Below are 21,216 nucleotides of genomic sequence, written 5' to 3' on the forward strand. Positions count from 1 at the left end.
TCAGCCAATCTAACACCATGAGCCAAAATTCATGGATTGGAAAGGTCATAAAGCACAAGAAGATTTTCAAAGGACATCAAAGATTCAGGTTTCCTATGAAACGCCAAGTTAGAGAATTCCTGCAATAAACCTAAGTACCTGGTAATTTAAATACATGAAGCAAGGGAAGACTACTTCCCCTCCTCCTTCAGTTGTGTTTGCAGTGTTCATGTTGCTGGCTTGATAAAATACAGAGGCAAGTAAAGTACTCTTTCTATGCTACAACTGCACTGGTGAAAGTAATTTAGAATAGAAAACAATGCAGCTTCTTCTAAAGCTGTATCTGATAAGTTTCTGTAAGAGGTGAACCCTAGGGAGGAGCTGTGGACACCACTCCTAATCTACAGTACCACACTCCCAGGTGCAACCTGATTACTCCATCTTCACACTGGCAGAACCAGAATTCAGGAATGATTAAATATTTCACCAGTCAGCTTGTACCTTACTTCAGGTTGTAAGGTCTGCTTTTCCAGGCAGAGCAGGAGCTGACAGCAGGCACTGCCCCTACTGCAGCATCCTCCAGTGCTATGAACAGTGCAGTGCCCAGCAGGAAATCCAGGTTTCCTGCTGTGTTTGTTGGCGCCAAACACTGTGGAGGTGCCAACAGAAGGATGAGGACTTAAACTGAGAACAACACTTGCATAAAACCAAGCAGATACTAATGAAGTCTATTACTGATACAGTCTCTGCTGCCAGACAAAAGTGCAACTCTTAATTAGTATATCTTGGTGGTAGAAGAGTTCTTGCTTAAAACTGCTGTGTGAGAAGTGATATAGGAATACTAGATTTAAGTGCACTGTACCTACAATATTTAAAGGCTGCCATTAGGGGACTCTGATGGACCTGACAACACAAATAGAATACACACTCATGCACTGAAAAAAAGAGCTAAACAGGGAAAAAAGCTCCCAAGATCTGAAGGAGCTTCTTTTACAGATTAAACAAACCAGCCAGCTGTTACAATGTAAGATGCCTCACTGCAAAAATACAGACCCAGAAACCACACCAAAACCTCTCTACAAAACCACAAACACAAACCCTGACCTATCCAAATCGTTTCAGGGAGTTGCTGTTAAGGCTGGCTAAGTTGAAGACTTTAAGGGATAATATTTATCAGCTAAGTTGCTGAAATTTAGCAAGTCTTCACTAAATTTGCCCTTATTTCCCTCAAGGAAGATGGTGTAGCTTTGCTGAGTTTTGAGAGGAGACATCTGTTCACCAGTGTTGAGATAAAGTCCTTGCCAAGACACGCCAGTACCTGAGAGCCAGAAGCTGTGTTTGACTAGAACATTCAGCACACTCCTCACTGGAGGTAACAGCAGGTAGGAAGTCACCAAGTTTCAAGCATTTTTGCCTGAAACAAAGTCGAGTAACTTAAAAATGACATGGTTACATTTTAAAGATTTAATTAAGAAAAAACTTAAAACTTTTAAAACCATTGATGCTGTGACAGTGCAAACAGCATACAATTTATTGCTCAACTTCTGCATGGGTACATACATTAAGTACTTAACAACCATTTTATACAGATTTTTTTGTTGTTGTTAAAGCTCATGTAACAGCTGGGTGAAAATACAATGATACCAATGCTAAAACACTCTGTAATAAATACAATGAAAATGATAAACTAAGAACTGTCAGTTTGTGGAGGAGTAATTACACTTGTATAAACTAATTACAACTACAGACAAAGCTCTGAGGATGTGTAGAGCCAGGAACCTACTACATAGTGTAAAGTACAACAAATGGCACCTGTTAACTGTGTGGTGCTGTTTAAAAAGTTGCTACATTGAGCTGGAGGATGGTGCTGTGACAGAGGAGCAAAGCTTGAACTTCCATCAATGCAGCCTTTTAAACGCACCAGGAGTTCAGTACAGATGTAGTGTTGTAGTACAGGAGTTTCAAACAGATTGTGTGCTCTGGACTTTAGTACAACACGAAAATTTGGTACAAATAAATCAGTTTAGGGAAACTGAACCTATGTGCAAAAAAAAAAAAAATTAGAATACATACTGTACAAAGCACCATTACAAAACTCTTTACACCGAGAAATTAAATCCTCTGAAACTCAACTGTGAACTGTATATTTGAAATCTACAAAAGTCACTGTTCATAATTAAACATTCATAATGAAAAGCAACAGCATAAAACCATGATGTGACATCTCTCTAAAACAACTAAAGACTGGATAAAGTAAAACCCAGTAAGAGGGACACATTGAAATAAATATTCACATTAATCATGGGGTGAAAGTCCAAGGTTAAAATGCAATATTAGGCTTAGCACCTTTTTGAGGGGAAAGTAGCTGACATGTTCTTGAAACAAAATTTAGGAAAGGAATCAACCCTTTACCACATTCAGATAAACATCTGACTGGGTGATGAGGTGCTTCAGTTAAAGCTCTCAGACTTTATGAAGGTAGAAAGGCACTCAAAATACTTGGTATATTCATCCTCATCTGCCAGCTATGGAAAGTTCAATGCAGATTTGTCTAGTTTTGCCTATAATATATTAAATCTACAATATCTGTGGCAGTTAAAAAATTCTCAATGACATACCAAAATGTTTAGTAGAAAAACAGATGTACTGCTAAGGCTGCTGTGAAAATTAATGTAATTATCAGCTGCTCTTGGGTCTCTATTCTGGAGAGCTCATCTGCTCCCTCCCCAAAGATGCTTTTATGACAGCAAGGTGACCATAACTCTGCATTCAATAAATCCACCAGCCTGATTTTATGTTTGCCATCCACGACCAGGTAGGCTGTGGCCACAGCCTGAGCAAGCACAAGGAGATAAAAAAAATTAAAAATCACTTCTATCAGTTCTATGACACTGGGGTCTCTCCTGTGAACAGTCACAAGAACCTGTCTGTAAAACCCCTGCAACAGTCACTCACTCAGACCTGGCAGGGGCTGAGCAGAGGCTTGGGGCAGGGCTGGAGCTGTGGCCCCAGGCACGGGCAGCACTCTTAGTGACAAACCCTGGGCAAGAACCTGCCATGCTCCCCCATACCTGCACAGGAACAGGAGCAGCTTCCCTGGTAACAGTCACCTGAAAGCCCTGAACTGGGGAGCCCAGCATGGATGCAAAAGTACCAGCCCTTCAACAGGAGTGCAAGAGTCCACTGAAATGAAAAGAGAAGGCTCTGATGTATTTCAAACCTGGCTGTCACAGCAAGTCTCTTGGCTTTCTGTTTACATCCTTAAGTAGCCTCATCCTGCAGCCAGCCCAGAAAGGGAAGCAATTCCCTTGGAATAACTCTGCCAGCTACAGCTGTACAAAAAAAATAATCAAAGAACGTGGATTTGGCTCACCAGATTCTCACCACAATTCTATAAAAGTAGTCCCTTGCCCACTATTCTAACACACAACATCCAGTAGTAGTTTACTCACTGTGGCAGTCAGAGTTGGCAGAGCAAAATTTAGTTCAAGCTCCACAGAAGACAAAACGAGCTGCTTCACTGAGACTTACACTGCAAACATGGAACAGCTGGTTACATCCCATCCCTTGAGCATTTTCAATACCTGTGACTTTCTTTTCATTGGCAGCGAAAAAATAGTGCAGATTTGGTGATTAATTGTAACCTAAGTTACAAAAACACAACACTGATTGGAAAAAAACCACTGCTTATTCCAAGTATTTTCATGGCTGAGAGGAGAATGGCACCATCTCTGAAGCAGCCTAATTTACCCACACACCACGAGCAGATCAGACAGATCTCAACTGAGAATTTCCAAACTAACATCAAAGTTCAGTTCCCTCTACTGGTAGTGCATTTTATTCCCCTTTGAAGAGATCAACCCATGCTATAAATCATATATATACTTACTTCCATCCCTACAATCAATAAATTATGTGCTCTTACAACCTCATTTCCAAAGCACATTATACATATTTCAGTCAATACACCACTTTTCCTTAGTTGTAACTTAAACCCACGTGTCATGAGCAGCTGGACAAAGATTACAACGTGTTTTACCTGATAAATCTTTAGGATCAGCAAATATAGAATATGATTTGGCTGCATTCAAACAAACTTTGGTTGACTGGACAGGATGGATTCTGGAACAAACTGCTGACAGGCTTCTGCTGGCAAAGCCCATCAGTGCTTCAACAGCTGCAAAATGCAGTGTTTCAATTTAAGGTCAAAAGCAACAAAAAAATACTTGACAGACTTGTTAGAAAAATGCTGTTTAAAAAAAAAACCCATCTACTGTTCATTAAGGAAAGGTTATTCCATGTGTAAACACAAGGACTGTACCAAATAGTCTGTGTCACTCACTATAAATTCTGCTAGAGGAATCTGACAAGTGATATAAATAGGACCCCAAAACATCATATTCGGAATTCCTGCTTGAAAAATATAAAAAAGAAGCCCCTTGTGGCAACATTTACCTGGAATTTACATTGCAGAATATAATGGTTTACGATAAGAAAATGCAGTTAACATGTAAGTGGCTTTCATTAAAAAGATTAATGATTCTTTCAGCCAATTTTATGCAAAGTTAGAATAATCCAAAATACTTTTTTCCAAAAATAGCAGGCATAGATGCTGTTCAGTATCATACATTTAAAACAGGCTGAAACGTGACTTGTACCGACTGCTGAAGTTGTGTCTTGGTATCTGAGAATAGAAATCAGGTAGGCAAATATAATAGATTACCTCTTACAAAAATAGTAGTAGTCTTTAAGTATAGAATACTGCTTAACTGTTGAAATGTAGGAAAAGTCAGCATTCTGTATGTTCAAGATATTAGTTTTTAATAGCAGCTGAATGATCCTATGGCAGGAACCACAGAACCTATTTTCTTGAAATAAAAAATTAAAAAAAAAAAAAAATCCAAAAGTTGTCCTTTCCCTCCCAGTGTCCTAGTGTAGAAAAGGGAAAGTTTCCTGTATTTCAAGCATTCCTTGAGTCTTGGCTGAGGGAAGGAAGGGCTTTCTGGCTGACAGGAGTATAAATAGAGTCTGGGAGAGGCTGGGAGGGTCATTCCACAGCAAAGCCACAGGTCTCCTCGATGGCCGTGAGCAGCTTCTCGTAGAGCTTCTCGTAGCTCTCGTATGCGGGAATGTCGATCCTGTTGAAGCTGGGGGGGAAGCAGAGAGGTTTCAGCTCTCCAACCACCACTGCCAGGTCTGTCACACCTCACTGAGCTCCCAGCATGGCCTAAGGAGGCCATGCAGCTCCATTAAACAAAAGCCATCTCCAGTTTTCACACCTCTGCCGCTCCCCAAGGGACAGCTTTGATTATGTCATAAAAGACAAAAGAAGTAAGACTGCTCCAAATACTCTGACAGCAGGTTGGTCTTTAAGCTAGAGATCACAACAGAGAACTGAAGAAGCCTTACCAGGTATGAGCTTTCGGCAAATTATTAGTGCTGGCATCAATCTGGTGTATTGTGAAGAGTCGTGGGCCTGCAGCACCTGAAAAATCCAGAGGAGATCTCTACTACTGTGTGCAATAACATGAAATGTCTTTGTTGCACTGCAACAACAAGAGAGGGACTAAAATACAAAGAGAAGCTCTGCACCAAGAAAGGTGAAATCATAAACAGGCAGGAAAAAACTGCAAAGTCCCAGTGGCTGTGGGAGAGACTCCTTGCCCACTCAGACAGCCCTGCAGTTACTTAAACCATGGAAAGATAAGGAAAAAAGCACTGGCAAGGAAGAATAAATCACCTTCATCACACAGTGTACTGCATAATTCTCACAGTTTTTAATTTATCTTCTCTCAGCCCTCCTATACAACAAAACTCGCCCAGCTCTACCTGTCCCTGTTTTGTAACAGGTCTTGAACAGGGGCCAATTCCACTGAAATCCCACAGAGTCACAATGTCCATTCCTTATAACTTTATTAAATTAACCTGACTACCAGAAATCCCCTTAATACCTCTGCTAAAGCAAAAAGACAGCAGCACAGCCATCCTTTAGACTTGGCGTGCACTGAAGATGCCACAAAGAACAGAAGAGATTACAAATGTCCCAACCTTAGCCAAACTGGAATGCTGGTCTGAACAGCCATTAAAAATACAATTCAGCAGGTCAGTGTTTCTCATGGGGACTCTGCTGTTAAATAAGAGTCTGAGCTTGAACTGCATTAGTGCATTTCAGTCTAAAAGAGCCCCCAGAGCTGTGCAACCAATGAGGGCTTGTAAAAGTTAGGAATTAAAACCCTGGCTTCTGGAAGCCCTCTAACATCTGAGCTGATCACAACCTCCTGCCAGAGAAGGAAGTGCAGAACTGAAACCAACGAGCCATTTGCACCTGCCTAAGAAAGTACCAGACAAACACAAAAAAGAACTACTCCTGACTGCAATCAGACCATTAAATCGCTCTTTAGAAGCCACACTGCAGCTCTCAGCTTCATTTCCAGCTGATCCCCGCGCTCCCCAGAACAGGCACCGCGCTGTTACCTTGCAGTGCCTTGAAGCCCTGCAGAGGCACCCGGGAGGAGCCGGTCACGAACTGCAGCAGCCGCGCCCTCCTCTCCTCGTCGAAGAGCTCCACGGCTTTCCAGAACCATTTCACGATGTTGCTGTCCGGGGTACAGTGTTTTAACCTGGTATTTGCTTTCCAGTCGTTAACATCAATTTTTCCCAGTCCACAAATGATGAGCTGTAAATTTAAAATAGATTTATTATTTCATCACTGATCACTATAAAAATGGGTTTGGAGCCAGACAAATTATGAAGAAATGATTGTGAAAAATGCAGGATTTTATACCAAAGGCAAATTATAACTCATCCCTCAAGCAATGCAGAAATATATCTTTCTTGGTTTTTTAATTTTACCTTGGTACACAAACCATTTTTTAAATGGTCTCAATTCAAATCAAAAAGAACTCAAACAAGCATTTCAAGCTTAGACAAAAGTTAGTGTTTAACTGATTTGACCTGTCAGTTAACCAGAAGCACAGATTCTAGCCCTGTGTGACAGTGCAAGAATAATTCACATTTGACCTCAGGATTTCTTTCAGGAGCACAGCCCAGGTGCAGTTTGGCTGCTCCAGCTCTGGAGCCCCAAAAGCAATTGGGTTCCTGTGATACCACACAAAAGACAGAGCAGCCTTTCCTGACACTGAGCTTTCAGTGCTCCTGAAGGGAGACCCACAATGGATCGGGTTAAGCTCAGTGGGGATGTGATCATAATTCTGAAGACATTTTCATTACTAAGAACACCAGGCCTTCCCCTTTCTTATGCTACAGCTGCAAAGTGGTTCTGGGTTAGCAGCATGGCTGGCTCACTGGAGAATATTCAGGATAAAGGAGGAACAATCACCGACGTTCCAGCCCAGGGATCACAAGCACATGTGAGTAATTCACCTGTGGCCGTTTCACATGGCAAACTCTTCAGCTCCACAGACTGCAATTACACTTCAGTTTAAAGCAAGCTTGGGATCTACAGATTTGCCTTCAGAGGATATTGTTTGGATGCTGATCCTGACATTCTGTAGGACACTTGTTTGTGACAGCACCTTTCCCTCTGCTGGATTTACAGGGCCAACGGAGTCTGGCAAAACTGAGCTGTGCCAAACCCCAGGTGCCCGACACCAGTCAGGGCAGTGCACCAAGGGCTGGGAGGGAGCAGTAGAAGGGAGTGACAGTCTGTTTTCCTGGCAGCACTGAATTTCACATGAGGAAACTGCCCTGTGAGAACTCTGCACCAGGACTCTGCTGGAGCAGCGACACAGCCTGAGGTCGCTGCAGGTCCTCAGAAGGTTCAGAGAGGTTTAAGGTACAGTGGAGGGGCTGCAACCACTTGTGCAGTTGCTGTGAGCTGTCACCTCCAGGAACACTCCCATACCTCTCATGGGAGGCACACACAGCCACGGTGCCCCCTGAGCTCAGCCCGTGGCCTGCCCCTGACCCAGGTCAGAGCACACCAGGATTGCCGGCACCCAGCCCCGCCTTCCTGCGGCTCCGAGCCTCAGTTACACTTGACGACACAACACAACGCTGGTGCACTGACCTCTAACTCCTTCTCATCAAATGTTTTCAGCAGATGTTGTGGGATTACTTCATTAAATCCCTTTTGGAGCGCCAGAAACTGAGCTTCAATTCCTCGTAAAAACCGCCAGTTCACATAAAGTCTGCGAGCAAGTGCAAATTGGGTTTGTGGAGGATGTATTCAAATACAATAAACCTGCAATTTATCCAACCCCAAAACACGGCCCCACTGACAGAATTACACCACAGCAGTGCACAACCCCGCAGCAAAACCCAACAGCATGACACTGACAATTACCTCAACAAGTAACAGTTCCTCCCCACCTTAGGAAATAGAAAAAGAAACCTGGAAAAAGCTACTGATGTACCTGACATATTCCTTTTTGTTCTCCTCTGTCACAGGGATGCTTTTGCCATTGGGTTTCAGCTCATGCTGAATGATCTCCCCATAGGCATTGTGTTCCACACAGAACGTGTGGTCCAGGACCCCGGTGATGTCATTCTCACTGGTGCAAAGAAAGCAGCAAATGACTGAGGGAAAACATATTCTGCAAATATATTACAGCCATGTTCTATCTGACAGAAGCACAATTTCATTTTTCAATGGCATTTCAAAGTCCTGCCTGGAAGCAGAAGGTGAACATAGAGTTTTACTATGTTACATTTTAAAACCTTTATCAAAGTTTCAATGTTATATTTTAATAACCTGTTACTGTTAATAATAGATAAAATTAATACATTTATATTAATTCCACACCCACCACCAAAATCTAAGCAGCTTGAGCATTTTTAGCCTTTAAGAAGCTAAATTGGGCAAGAAAGGTATTTCTTAAATTTGCCTGAGCAGGAGATCAAAATACACCTTATTTCCAGGATTTAGGACCATTATCACCCAACAGAGTCAACATTCTAACATCCTGAGGTACCCTACAGAATACATACAGTATCCAGACTAAGCTGTTATGGAGATCAGGGTCAACCAATTCCATGTCATCCAAAGTGATTGGCTTCCCAAGCAACTGCTTGTAGAAAGGCAACGTGAAGCCCCCGTCAATGTAGTGCCCATGGAACACGGCCATGCCCATGATCCGGCCCACAAAGTGGAAATAGGACAAATGTTCCTGCAACACAGCAGAGACAAGGCCCTTCAGCTAAGTAAGCCCCCCACTGCTGAGCATGATACAAAATTTCAACACCCAGAAAAGAACAAAACCCCAAGCCCAAACCCTATTTTGTTTTGTTTTCATGCACACTGAGCATTTCACTTCCAGTCCAGGAGTCTTACAAGCAACAATCAAAATAAAACAAATTTCCCCCAAAGGAAACATAAATTGACATCTGACAGAAAATTAAGAACACATTTGAGACACTTCTTTGATCAAAGAACAAAAAAGAAACTATCATATAATTATACAAATTCAGTGCCCAGTAGTACCAACTGTAAGAATTTGGCTCCTAAGTATTGAACCCTCCCCGGGAGTGTGTTTGATTTCTGGTCAGAAAACACTGATTTACAGCACATGGCACCAGCCCTACCGGGTTGACGGCGGAGTCGGGGTTGATTTGCAGGGTGTAGATGTCATCTCGGGAATACTGGAAGAGCCCATAGTATGGATTCAACATTTCATGGGACAACAGGTACAGCCACTCCCTAGAAAATAATATATTTTTTGGTACTCTACAGACAAATGCATTCCTACACTGAGATTCTTTTCAAAACAGTCTAATTTTTTAAATCTTACTATTAAACATAAATGTGAAGGAAGTTATCTCTGAACATGCTGAGATATGGCTGAAATCAGAGTTATTTTTACTGGCTCAGTAACCACACACCACCTGACAGCTGATTGATTACCTGCTTTCCAAGATTTTTCTTCAGGTTACTTATTTCCAAGACAGTTTCTGACTGTGATTCTCTTACATCCATCACACACTAAGACAAGACATTATATATTCATTTGAATATAGATGTTGGAATCAAAGTTTTTGATATAAACCATCTTTAAGGTAATGGACATATTTAGTTCAAGTTTTAATTATATGCTCACAAATCAGTAAATAATGGTCCGAGAATTCGGCATGTCTTTTTTTATAAGGGAAAAACAACCTCAGAATATTGACAGACTAAAGTTGCCCACCAACTGCTGGGTTTTTACATTTTGCTTCAAACAGCAGTGATAGTTTGCAATAAACCATATTTTTTAGTTAAAATTGTGCCACAAAGCCAAGGATTTAGTGGTATATATTCTCAGACCCAAACTTTACTAACCAAAGGAAAAAATGTCAGTTTGAATAGACACCTAAACCTCTCACATATGAGTTTGACATCAGGTGTAACTTGTATTTTATTTCCAATAAATGAGTATTTTTGGATGCAATGTTTCTTTTAAAATGCTACATAAAGTCATATATATTCTTCTGACATTTAATCTGTTAGAGAAATAAATAAGAATAATCTGAAAGAAGCAGGGCTGACACTGAGCTGGTTCAGGATTCAAAGCACAGAGGAGGTTGGCAGGGTTGGGTGCAGGAAGAGACAGAGGAGCCACTCTTTACCTGGCAACACCTCCATAATCAAGGCCTTCCTCCCCACGAAATTTTATCATTAATCGTTTCCATAAGTCTTTTGGCCTCATCTTCATGACTTGCCTGTAGGATTCCTGTAAACACACAACACTTCCTTTTATTAACTGCTGTTTACAGAGTAAAAAAGCTGCTGCTGTGTATTGGAGCCTCAGATTCCCGAGTCCAAAGGGAACACTTTTAAAGGGGACATTATTTTTCCAGATCTTCATCAGTTTCTCAAATCAAAGACTGCTTCTTCATTTTCTCCAAAAGTGGTAACACTTGTCAAACAAAATGATGAGAAGATGAAAAGAACCACCTCCCATTAAATTTCCAGGGCTGAACAGTGATCAGAACATTCTCCCTTATTCTCACATAACTTATAAAAAAAAAATGTGTCAGTAAACTCCTTTTGTTTTCCATAAGGGCTCCTGGATTTTGCAGCCTGAAGAGCCAACAATGGGACTTGGTACTCTGGGTAAAACCCCCTGTGCCAGCCTTCAAGAAGCATCTTAAGAATGGAATCAGCAATGCCATCCCAGTAAATCCACAGAATTATTCCTCTGCCAGTAAGAGTTCACCAAGGAAACAGAGAAAGCAAGCTGAAAGGCAGAACAAATGCTAAGGAATTAGAGAAAAAAGAAAAGCCTGGTTCTTATTTATGTCCAGTACCAGCCCCAAGCTCTGCCTCTACAGGACAGAGCAGGCAGGTGGGTGTGTGGGGGCCCAACACATTGGACTGAACATGAACACAGAAATCCTGTAGCCTTCTCTCCTCCCTCTTTCAGTTGCTTACAAACTGATCTGACTCTCCAAAGGGAAGACCAACACAAATCTTTCCTGGCTGGGAAAAACTGTGACAACACAGTGGGGTGATCAAATTGGTGGGTGGGGTAAAAATGCAACAGGGATGGGTGGGATGGGTGAAAGTCCTCAAAAAGACAAACTGTTCTCCAGAAAAGGCCAATGAATTATAACTGTTTAGTGAAGTCAACTGAACGATTCTGCTGAATCATGTCCCAAAACAGAATGCAGAGATCCCACTGGGGGCCTCTCTGGCCATCCAGAAGCCCAGTTAGTTTGTAAAATTGCTATTATTCTGGATAGAGAATTCAGATCGATGATAAGAAATCCAAACTCTGAAGAGGTATCTTATTCAGTAGTAGTTTTACTTAAGTTTCACTGTATCAAAGATCACTAATAACAGTTTTGGGTTGCATTTGTAATATCCCCTCTAAAACAGTCATCAGCTTCTCAAATACAGGGAAGAAGTGAGACAGGATCCTCAGATACACGAAGTGCTCGGACTCCTTCCCCAGTCCCTGACACAGGCTGCACATCTCCAGCCACAGAGAAAGTGTCCCTTGATTTAATCTCTCCAGGGTAAATGCATCCACTTCAATGACAGGACTGTCTTGGTATCCCCCTGGAATGCTTCCTTTTCACCACGGCAAAACCCCAGTTTTAACTGCAGCCTTCGAGGCTCCATCTAAGTGAACAAGTCCTTTACACACAGCTGAGAACAACCCCCCTCTCCGTTAAGAAACGGGTCCAAATCTCGAGTTACCTCAAAAATCTCCTCCCTGGAGACCTCGATCCGACAGTGGCCAGCCTGAGGCTGCTGCTGGGACAGCTCCTGCCGCAGGATCTTGAGCTTCTGCACCAGGTCCCGCTTGTAGCGCGGCACCGTCAGGCACTCTGCCTCGTCCGGGAGCTGGCACAGGGACACCACCTGCTGCTGCTGCTGCTGCTGCTGGTCCTTCAGCTGGTTCTGCCGGCTGCAAACACACACAGCTGCTCAGAGACCCATCCAGCCATCCCTGCTCTCTCCTGTACCTTTGTACCGAAACTGCTTTCAATTTACTGTGATTATTACTGTGATTACACTGAAAACGTCTGGGGCCAGTAAAGAATGAATTCAGAGTGATTTTATCCTGACTAAAGACATATGGGTCTGTCTTTCTTGGCAACTTTCAGTTGTTTTTAGGGCTTGTTATTTCTATTAGTGCTACTCTACAAAGCATGGAAAGGTTACAGCACATACAATAAGGTATTATCCATACAATTTTACTACTAAGCTGCTGACACTGAATTTCTCAGAGACCATTTCCATATTTCCTTTGCGTGTTTTCCCTTCCTCCATTTTAAAATTCAGGGATCTGCCAAACACTCTCCCTCTAATCTGCAGTCAATAGCATAGTCTGTTTTAAATGGCTTGTCTGGAAAAGAGTGAGCTTACAAAAAGATGTTTGTACTGGCAGCTTGGCAAGGGCCTTGTCCCTTGTACCTGGCCTAGTCTGGACCACAGGAATGTGGGAGTTCACATGGAACTAACTGGCACAGATAAACAAGTATATTTACTAGCAATTCTAAGAGATTTTGTAAATCTGACCTCTTACTAGGAAAAGTAAATGGATCATGTTGCAGAGATGTTCCCTCTGTTGTTTCTTGTACACAGTGAGTGGATATTTTTACAGCTTTTTAGTATGGTATTCCCAAGCAACACAGAACAAAAACTATGTATTTAAAGCCTAAGAATATCACCTCTCTGTGGAGCACAGAGATAAATAAGGAACATTACAATTCAGAGTGTTTTCCAGTGGAATTATAAATATTTTAAATAGCAAAAATAAAAAAAAAATATTAGATGGAACCAAAGACTGTTTTACTGTGGTTTATAATTTCAGCCTATTGTCCGTTTTGAGACAAGGCCTAGTACAAAACTCTCCTGGCCAACCAAAATTCACCTCCAGACTTTTCCACAGGGACACCCAGAAATATACAAATCATTGTAGCAATTTAGACACACACACTGGCTGTGGTTCCAGAATGTGACTCTATGTCATTTGTGCCATGTGCATGGTAATTTTCACTTGTGACTAGTTTTAAATATGAATCTCATTTAAACCCTATTAACTTCATAAACAAATTAAAGCAAAATCCTCATTCTATCTTCTGAAATTTCTAATTCCACAAGGTGGACTAAGTGAAAATATTCCTTGTATAGGACTACCAGGGAAAGCCATGATTATATACTCAAGTGAGCACCCCTCCATACCACCTTTAAGGGTAAAAAGTCACAGTTCCCACAAGCACAAAGCTAGAAAGGGTCATTTTTAAAGTAAATGTAATCTCTGAAATAAGAATGAATTTAGCAAATGAAACCATTACTTTTCTCCTCCCAGTGCTTCCCAAAATAAGGAAGTACTAGGAGAAGCAAAATAAAATGCCATCTTCCAGATTCGACTAAAAATAGTCAGTGCAGTATTAGCTAAACAATCTGCAGTGCTTTAAGTCATTAAATCTCATTTCTCAGTTTGTTTTCACAGCTGAGTGACTATGTTTGATTCCATACACTGCTTTAAGGATACAACTAAATACTTCTCAGGTGCCATAACTTATGAAGATTATCACAAACTCTTGGTCAATGTCTTAGAACAGAACTAGGTAACAAGTCTGATTATTTTCATAACTTATAATGTCATAACTGGAAGAACAAATGGCTTTATTCAGCTCAACAGAAATATCAGTATCACTGAGAGAAAACTTTTTCTCCTGCCTTTGAACCTAAAACTCGATCTCACCCATCCCACACAAAGTCTAAAATTATTTCTTAGATAATTTATGAAATTACAGGCCTAAGGCAAACTACTTTTCTTGTTTATTTTTTAAAGAACAAATAAGGAGGTGGGCTCAAGGCACGGGAAACACATCCCCTTTGGTGTAATAAAAGAATAAAGACCAAAAATGATTTATCAGGCAGCAGACATTGCTGATGACACTGTTGGGTGAGTTTCTGAAATCCTTTCCTAATGAAAGACAGATGGGCAAATGAAAAACTTCAGCACACTGTAGGAGAACTCTAAGTTCAAGTAAATGCTAAATGGTTCTGTGATTTTGGAAATTAAAAGTCAAATTGGATTTTCCAGCTAACAAAGGTAGCTCTGTTATCTGTCCTCTACAATCCATGCTATTTCAAAATAAACCCACCTGAGAAGTCCAGTTTGTCAAGTACAGCCCAGTTCACTGAGTTTTCTACAGTTTCAGAATTGCACTGCTGTAGCTAAGAGGGTCTGAAGTTTTTCTTGAAGTATCTAAATCTGAATTGATTTAAGGAACTTCTCTGTGTTTCAAATATGTACATCTCCCTCACTGAGGATTTTTTTCAAGATAAAATTATTTTCAAACCAGCAATTTCAATTCAGCTAAAATGAGTAGTGATTTATTTTAAACTAGCAAAAAAAAAAAAAAAAGTACCCAAAGTGTCTGGATGATGATGGCTTACTAAAGACCTGTAATATACATATATAAACCCAATGATTTCTCTAAACAAAAAAAAATAAATATTTTTAGCATTTAGGCTCCTCTCCCTCTTGGGGTGTGAGATTCAAGTGTATATTGGGTAGAGGCTAGACAGCTTTTGTGTAATGCATAAAAGACATGTTGACTCCTGGATATGACTTTCCATTCCTCAGCTTTGTCTCTTCCGTGCTTGTTCCCATTATTCTTTCCTTCAGCTTTTCTTCCCAATGATTCATTTCCTTACAGGACTATTCCTCCTACTGACTCCCCACCCAGGGCTGCCAGGCTTTCCTTCTAACCAGCTCTTCATTGTTTCTTCCACTTAACACCCACTCAACACTTTACAGGTGTTTCCCAGGAGTATTAAAAGGTGTTAGCAGGAGAAACAATAGAATCAAACTCCCAAGTACCGTGGACAAGGCGTCTGAGAGAAAAAAAAAAAGCGAGAAAAAAGAAATATTTGCTTTTTGGTTTCCATTTTCAGTAGAATATCCCCAGTGTGTAACGAGGGCCTAGGGAATAAAACACGAGCCAGAATTCTTTTGAGTTTCCCCTTCTCTTTTTAAAACGGTGAGATGAAATTATGATATCAAAACACAAAGGCAGAAAAAATGTAGTTCATATTTTATCCTTTTACAAAAAAGTCTGTGTTAAATTATTTGGGCCTTCTTTTGAGAACACATCAACTAGTCCTACTCTAAAAGGGAAGGCAGGAGCTGAGTTATTTCTCCTTTACTCCAGGAGAATAGTTGGGCATTTGTGCACCCGTTCCTAAGTCATCAGTATTTCATGCCACTGGCTCATATGCAACTTCTTGTTGTTGCAAACAAGTTCTTCATAACTGAAAAGAGAATGAAGCATAAAGAAAACAATGCGTCTCTCTTGCAGTTAGGAAAAAAAAATATCTACGGGCCAATCTTTTGCATCAGACAGCACTTGCTTCCCTCCCCCTGCGCATCACAACAGCCACATTCCTGCCTAAATGCCCCTGCAACTAAACTGCTCTCAACCGTGAAACCGAGCAGGTCTCCGGTGTGCCCCAGGAGCTCCCGAAGGGCTCCCGGACCGGCAGAGTTCATCCCGACCCGAACCCAGGACCCCTCGCAGGCGCTGCCTCCCCTGCGGACTCACTTCAGCACCAAGTGCAGGTTTGCAGAGAGCCGCGGGTCCGTGAACTGCGTCGTCCTGTTGTTATGGTCAACAAAATAAACCCTGCCTGTTGCTGTATTTCGGATCTCCCATCCAGGAGGCAGTGGACCAAGCTCTTCACAATTGATGTTGCTAAGATCCCTGTGAAAACAAATATAAAATGAAAAATACCTCAGCAACTGGCCTCCGAGCCAAACAAGCGTAAATGTAACAGAACAATTCCATGAAGTCTGAGAAAATGTATTGTCTCAGAAACTCGATCTGTTCAGCTGGAATCTCTGCTCCCAAGGTACAGCACCGCCACAGCAAAAACACACACCCTAGAGCACATGCCATGGGGAAAAAGTTCTTATTAAATAACTCTCATTTTTACAAACTAACTTCAGCTGTTAAATTAATAAAGGCTTCAAACAAAAATAAAGACCATTGCCATATTTGTCAAAATGGAATTTCAGTTCTGCACCAATTCTGACAGAAAACATTTTTTAAAACAACATTAGTCACGTAAGGAGCTGTGAATCACACTTTAGAAACTCATACAAAACAAAACTGTATTTCTGAAGAGTTATACTTTCCATGAAGAATTACACATGGGATGTGTATGGCACTGGCTGTTTTGCCCAAGATCCCCATGAGTTGTGGGAAGCAAACAGCTCTCTAACAAACTATTTCAAATCAAGGATTAGATGAACAATGACTCAGCTCTGCCCTGAGCAATGCAGAGGTGGTTCAATAGGTCTCAAGAAAAATCCTGCTGAAATTAGGAAGATGTAAATTCGTTCCAGAGCCTCACTGCAAACAAATGCTGGTCTCCAAAAATGTACACTGATTGCTTATGGATGCAATTCACACCTCAGCCCCCTCACACTGTCCAGTGCAGCTCTTCCCAAAGGTGTTCAGCAAAATCATGGGAGTTGAGGGAGGAAAGATCCAAGGGACAGAATGTCTTCAGAGGTGCAGTCTGCAGGGATTCCAAAGACCTGAGGAGCCACTAAGGGAAACACAAAGATCTGGGACTGAACTTCTGCTGCTTTTCCCCATGAACACAGTGCTGCTGCACTGCAGGGAGTACTTTTGCTGGCCTCATGACTATGGCTATTAGTCTCAAAATACAATATTCCTTAGAAATGACATAAATTATAGCCTCATGCAAACAATTCTTGTTCTCAGAGACACTCCTGCTGTTTGTGCTGCCACACCTCAGGGCAGCCGCTGACTTAGACTGCACACACAACTATCACATTCCAAACTTAAGGATTAGATCTTCATATTATTTTTTTAGAGCCTGGTTTTGCATAATACACAAGTCACTGACTTGTTACACAACTGCAGTCTCAGCTCTGCAGGCAGTGCACCAAAGCAAGGTAAGATCTTCTAACACAAAAACAGTAACAACAAAATAACTCCAAGAACAGTGAAGTGTGGTCTTGAGGCATTTTGTCCTTCCTGGGACACCCATTTCCACGAGAAGGAGCACAGGAACACCAGCAGCAACTGGCAGAGTTCCTCTGGTTCTCAAAAATGCCAGCACAGGCTGCCAATTTCAAACCACACAAATCTCACAGCACCATTCGTGGACTTTAGCAGGCAAGCATTTACAACAGGATTTATTATCATTTACAACAGGATTTCTTAAAGGACAATCAGAAGCTACCAATAATTTCCACTATCATCCTTTCCTTTCAAAGACATGAGCAATAATTACATGTACATTCATGAACAGTATGTACAGGAATATTGTGTAAATAAGGATACCAAATTTAAGACTTAGGATTTGTTTTCTCCCAAGTGCTGAGATAATTGCAACAGGAAAAGCAATTTGACTATGTCAATCCAACCCAGTTTTCACTGAAGTATCTCGATGGAACTTCTTTTGTAAGTGTTCACATACTACTGTTTGTTTCATTATGTTGCAGAGTACTAAATTCTGGACTTGGCTCTAATTCATATGCGAAATCTAGAATCAGTGAACTGTACCTGTTTCTAAAACACTACTGGAATTTATTTCCTGGTTTTCTACTTTCTCATTACAATACCAACTTGAAGAACTGGGGAAGACAGTTCATTTTGTAGTACAGTAATTAATTTTTCAGATATATTAGCCGGAGAAAACTTGGAGGAGAGCACTGCTTAAATTATTTTGACTTGAAATATTAAAAGTACTTCCATAATTTCTTACCTAGGTACTCTTGGATCATGCCACGTGCTGACACCAGTTTGAGTATGCAGAAAATAGACCTGACCTTGCTGAGTTGTCCTTTGCTCTGTGAAATCAAGACAAATTAATAAACAAAAAAATGCAGCACAAAGACTCACAAAGACTTCCTTCAACTGAGGAACAAAAAGTACGTTACACGTGAGAAGACACAACCTATTATCCCAGTTTCTCGAGACCCCCACCATAAAGCCCTTGGATTGCCATACCATATCCTTCAGGCAGGTCGGGAGGAGTGTGCAGGTGTGTCCTGCTCATGTAGTTCCTGTGCCTCTGGGAGCGGACCCTCCTCTCGGCCAGCCGCGGATCCGCCGCCTGCCCGCAGGACGCGCCGTTGGTGCCGCTGATCGGAGTGTTCTCATCCGCAAAGCAGCTCAGGGGCCGGCCCGGGCTCGAGTACTCGGATGCTGGCCTGGGGACAGCGGGGAAACCTCAGTGCTGATGGACACGGGCCACACGTAACACACCTGGGGACAGCTGCACCGCGGGCTCTGGGGACACCTCAGTGACCTGCCCAGGACACCTCGACTGGAGCAGGAAGCTCCTGTTCTGTGCTCACCAGAGGAACCAGTAACCTCATCACCTCCATTACCTCCAGACTTTCTCACCTTGCCTTCGTGTGGCTGAGGAAGTGATCGGGCCTTGTTATTCCTCCTAACTTTTAAGGATTGACAAGGTCACAAGAAATCCCCAACACAAACTACACATTTTGCATTTGTCTTCCTACTGTGTCTTGAGCTTAGAATGGGTATTTCAACATACCAGGAAAAACAGAAATAGGAAAATAAAAATCTGGTCAGTCCTTTCATCCAAAACTGCAAACATGTATCAGAGCTGACAGTGTTAACAGCCGAGATTATTTAAAATCAAATATATCCGTGCAGAGACCAGAACAATATTGAGAATGGAAGAGAACACCTGCAGGCACAGACAGTCTACAGAAGAGTCTGGAAAAAGTGCAATGACACTGCCTGCAACACAGGCAACAGCAAAAGTGGCTTGAGGAACAGCTTCACAACACACATCCACAGTGACCAAAAAAGTTACCACAATGATTTCCAAACACATTCTGCAGCAATCAGCTACAACTGTTCCGGGTTACAGAGCAAGGTCTGACAACCACTCATGGTCTCACTTCTTAAGAGGTCTACAAAACGTAATGTCTGTATTTATAGAGCTCTACCACAGAATCTTTACAAGAAAGCGAAGATGCTACTATTAGGGCAGGAAAAAAGTAGTCAGAATGATCTTCTGAGCTGAATATTAGGCAGACTGAAGGAGAAGGATGCTAAAGAAGGAGAGCATTCAGCTTGTGCAGTGACTGAGCAGAGGAATGAGCAATCCAATCCCCCGTGAGAGCCACTTGGAATTGCTCAATAATCAGACTCCATCCTACCCAGAGTGTCCCAAGGAATTCCTCACCGTGTCGGTCGCTCCCACTGAGTTGTCCGTGTGATGTGGTTTAAATACTGGATCCTTCCAGAAGCAGTCCTGCGCTCCTCCCACCTGCAGTTCACACAGGCAGAGATAAGGCACTGAGTGGTATTTCCAGGAAACCAGGGCACAAAACATTTCCAACAGAAATGCCAGTTCAGGAAGACTTTCACTGCTATGAATCACGTTAGCTGAACAAGGTGACAGGAAACAACTGAAAGCTGAACTCAGAAATGGTTTAACATATTCTTCCCTTGGAACCAGGCACATCATTAACAATATCACACCTTCATATTCAATAATGGCTTGAATTCTAATTAAATCCAAACAGCCACATAAAGAAAATTCTTGGAAACATGTTTAATTATGTATTTAATTTCTTTTGACCACTGACTCTAACAAATGTTCTCACAGCATCTTCATGCACTACTTGCCTTCATTAAAAAGTCAGCTTCAAATAACGTGACTCTTGAATTATTATTAAATTTGCACTCTGAAATTCACATGGCTATACAGCTAATTTTGTAGTTACACAATTAAGTGAGCAATATTTATGCAAGGAACATTTTGAAGTTAAAGTTTGGAAGCATTTTTGAAAATGTTTGTGACTTATCTGGACCCCAAATTAACAAAAGAATGCTGTTACATACTAGAATGATGATTTGCATTTCAAAACTCATCCTCTGAAAACTCATTTTCTCTCGTCTTTACCTGCCAAGAATCACATTCAGAAAGTCTGTGTTTGCTCTGAAGAAGTTGCTGACAGCACCAGAACCTAAACCAGAGTATTTTCCTGTGTTTGCAAAACCGTTTTAGGTGATAATGATGTCATTAACTCTCACAGGGACAAGCCAGAATACTAAACCCTGCCTTTGGAAGGTAAATACAGCAAGAACTTGGGCTGCATTACCTTTTCCAGTCACGTTTTCTTCACTAAGAGGTGCATGAAGAAGAAGTGATCCATGTTTGTCACAGTGGATCTGCACCTCTGCATAGCGCTGCAGAAGGGCAGCCAGGCCCTGTGGTCACTTCCTTGCTATAAAACTATTGCATGCAGAAGGCACTTTGCTGGCTGTGATTTAATCTGAAATACGTGTTTTTTGGACAAGTTATTTTTCAAAACATTTCTTTACATATGTCACCTCCCCTTTTCCAAGTGGAGATAAGACAACAGCCAAACTATCGACTGCTCTGCGTACTCCAGCTGGGTCAGCTCCTGCTCTGAATGCAGAACTGCAGACTCTGAGTGTAAGATTTGAAATAATTTATTTGCACACTGACTTCTCAGTACTGAAGAAGTCTGTTGTATGAGCTGTATTTGTGTTTACATCACAGTGATGTCAGCTTACCCATCTGGTAAATCGTTATCGAATAACCGACTGCAGTCCACAACTTGTCCTCCTGTGCCTATTCGGTCTCTGGACTGAAGACTGACTATTAGGATAATAAAAGAATTATTAAAGAAATTATTAAATTAAAAGAATTATTTGCATCTGAATGCAAATTATGGTTATATTTGAAAGAGAATCAGTACAACTTGGAACACTAAGCTGAGATATGTTTGG

The 21,216-nt window shown here is 41.5% G+C and overlaps 1 protein-coding gene across 1 annotated transcript in view; it reads right to left on the reverse strand.

Moving 5' to 3' along the window:
- Positions 1-4,340: 4,340 nt before the first annotated feature.
- Positions 4,341-21,216, reverse strand: part of SMURF2 (SMAD specific E3 ubiquitin protein ligase 2) — a 56,216-nt gene continuing 39,340 nt past the window's right edge. Inside the window, exons 6-19 of the mRNA XM_062506114.1 lie at positions 21,001-21,085; positions 19,640-19,723; positions 18,427-18,629; positions 18,182-18,266; positions 15,985-16,143; positions 12,119-12,329; positions 10,543-10,646; positions 9,523-9,637; positions 8,929-9,107; positions 8,355-8,492; positions 8,009-8,129; positions 6,454-6,655; positions 5,389-5,464; positions 4,341-5,126 (exon numbers count right to left, since the gene is read on the reverse strand). Coding sequence (XP_062362098.1) covers positions 5,027-5,126; positions 5,389-5,464; positions 6,454-6,655; positions 8,009-8,129; positions 8,355-8,492; positions 8,929-9,107; positions 9,523-9,637; positions 10,543-10,646; positions 12,119-12,329; positions 15,985-16,143; positions 18,182-18,266; positions 18,427-18,629; positions 19,640-19,723; positions 21,001-21,085 — 1,862 coding nt within the window. The 3' untranslated portion in view covers positions 4,341-5,026. The remainder of the gene's footprint in view (positions 5,127-5,388; positions 5,465-6,453; positions 6,656-8,008; positions 8,130-8,354; positions 8,493-8,928; positions 9,108-9,522; positions 9,638-10,542; positions 10,647-12,118; positions 12,330-15,984; positions 16,144-18,181; positions 18,267-18,426; positions 18,630-19,639; positions 19,724-21,000; positions 21,086-21,216) is intronic.

Source organism: Cinclus cinclus, chromosome 20, assembly GCF_963662255.1.
Source record: "Cinclus cinclus chromosome 20, bCinCin1.1, whole genome shotgun sequence".
In the NCBI taxonomy this organism is placed as follows: domain Eukaryota; kingdom Metazoa; phylum Chordata; class Aves; order Passeriformes; family Cinclidae; genus Cinclus; species Cinclus cinclus.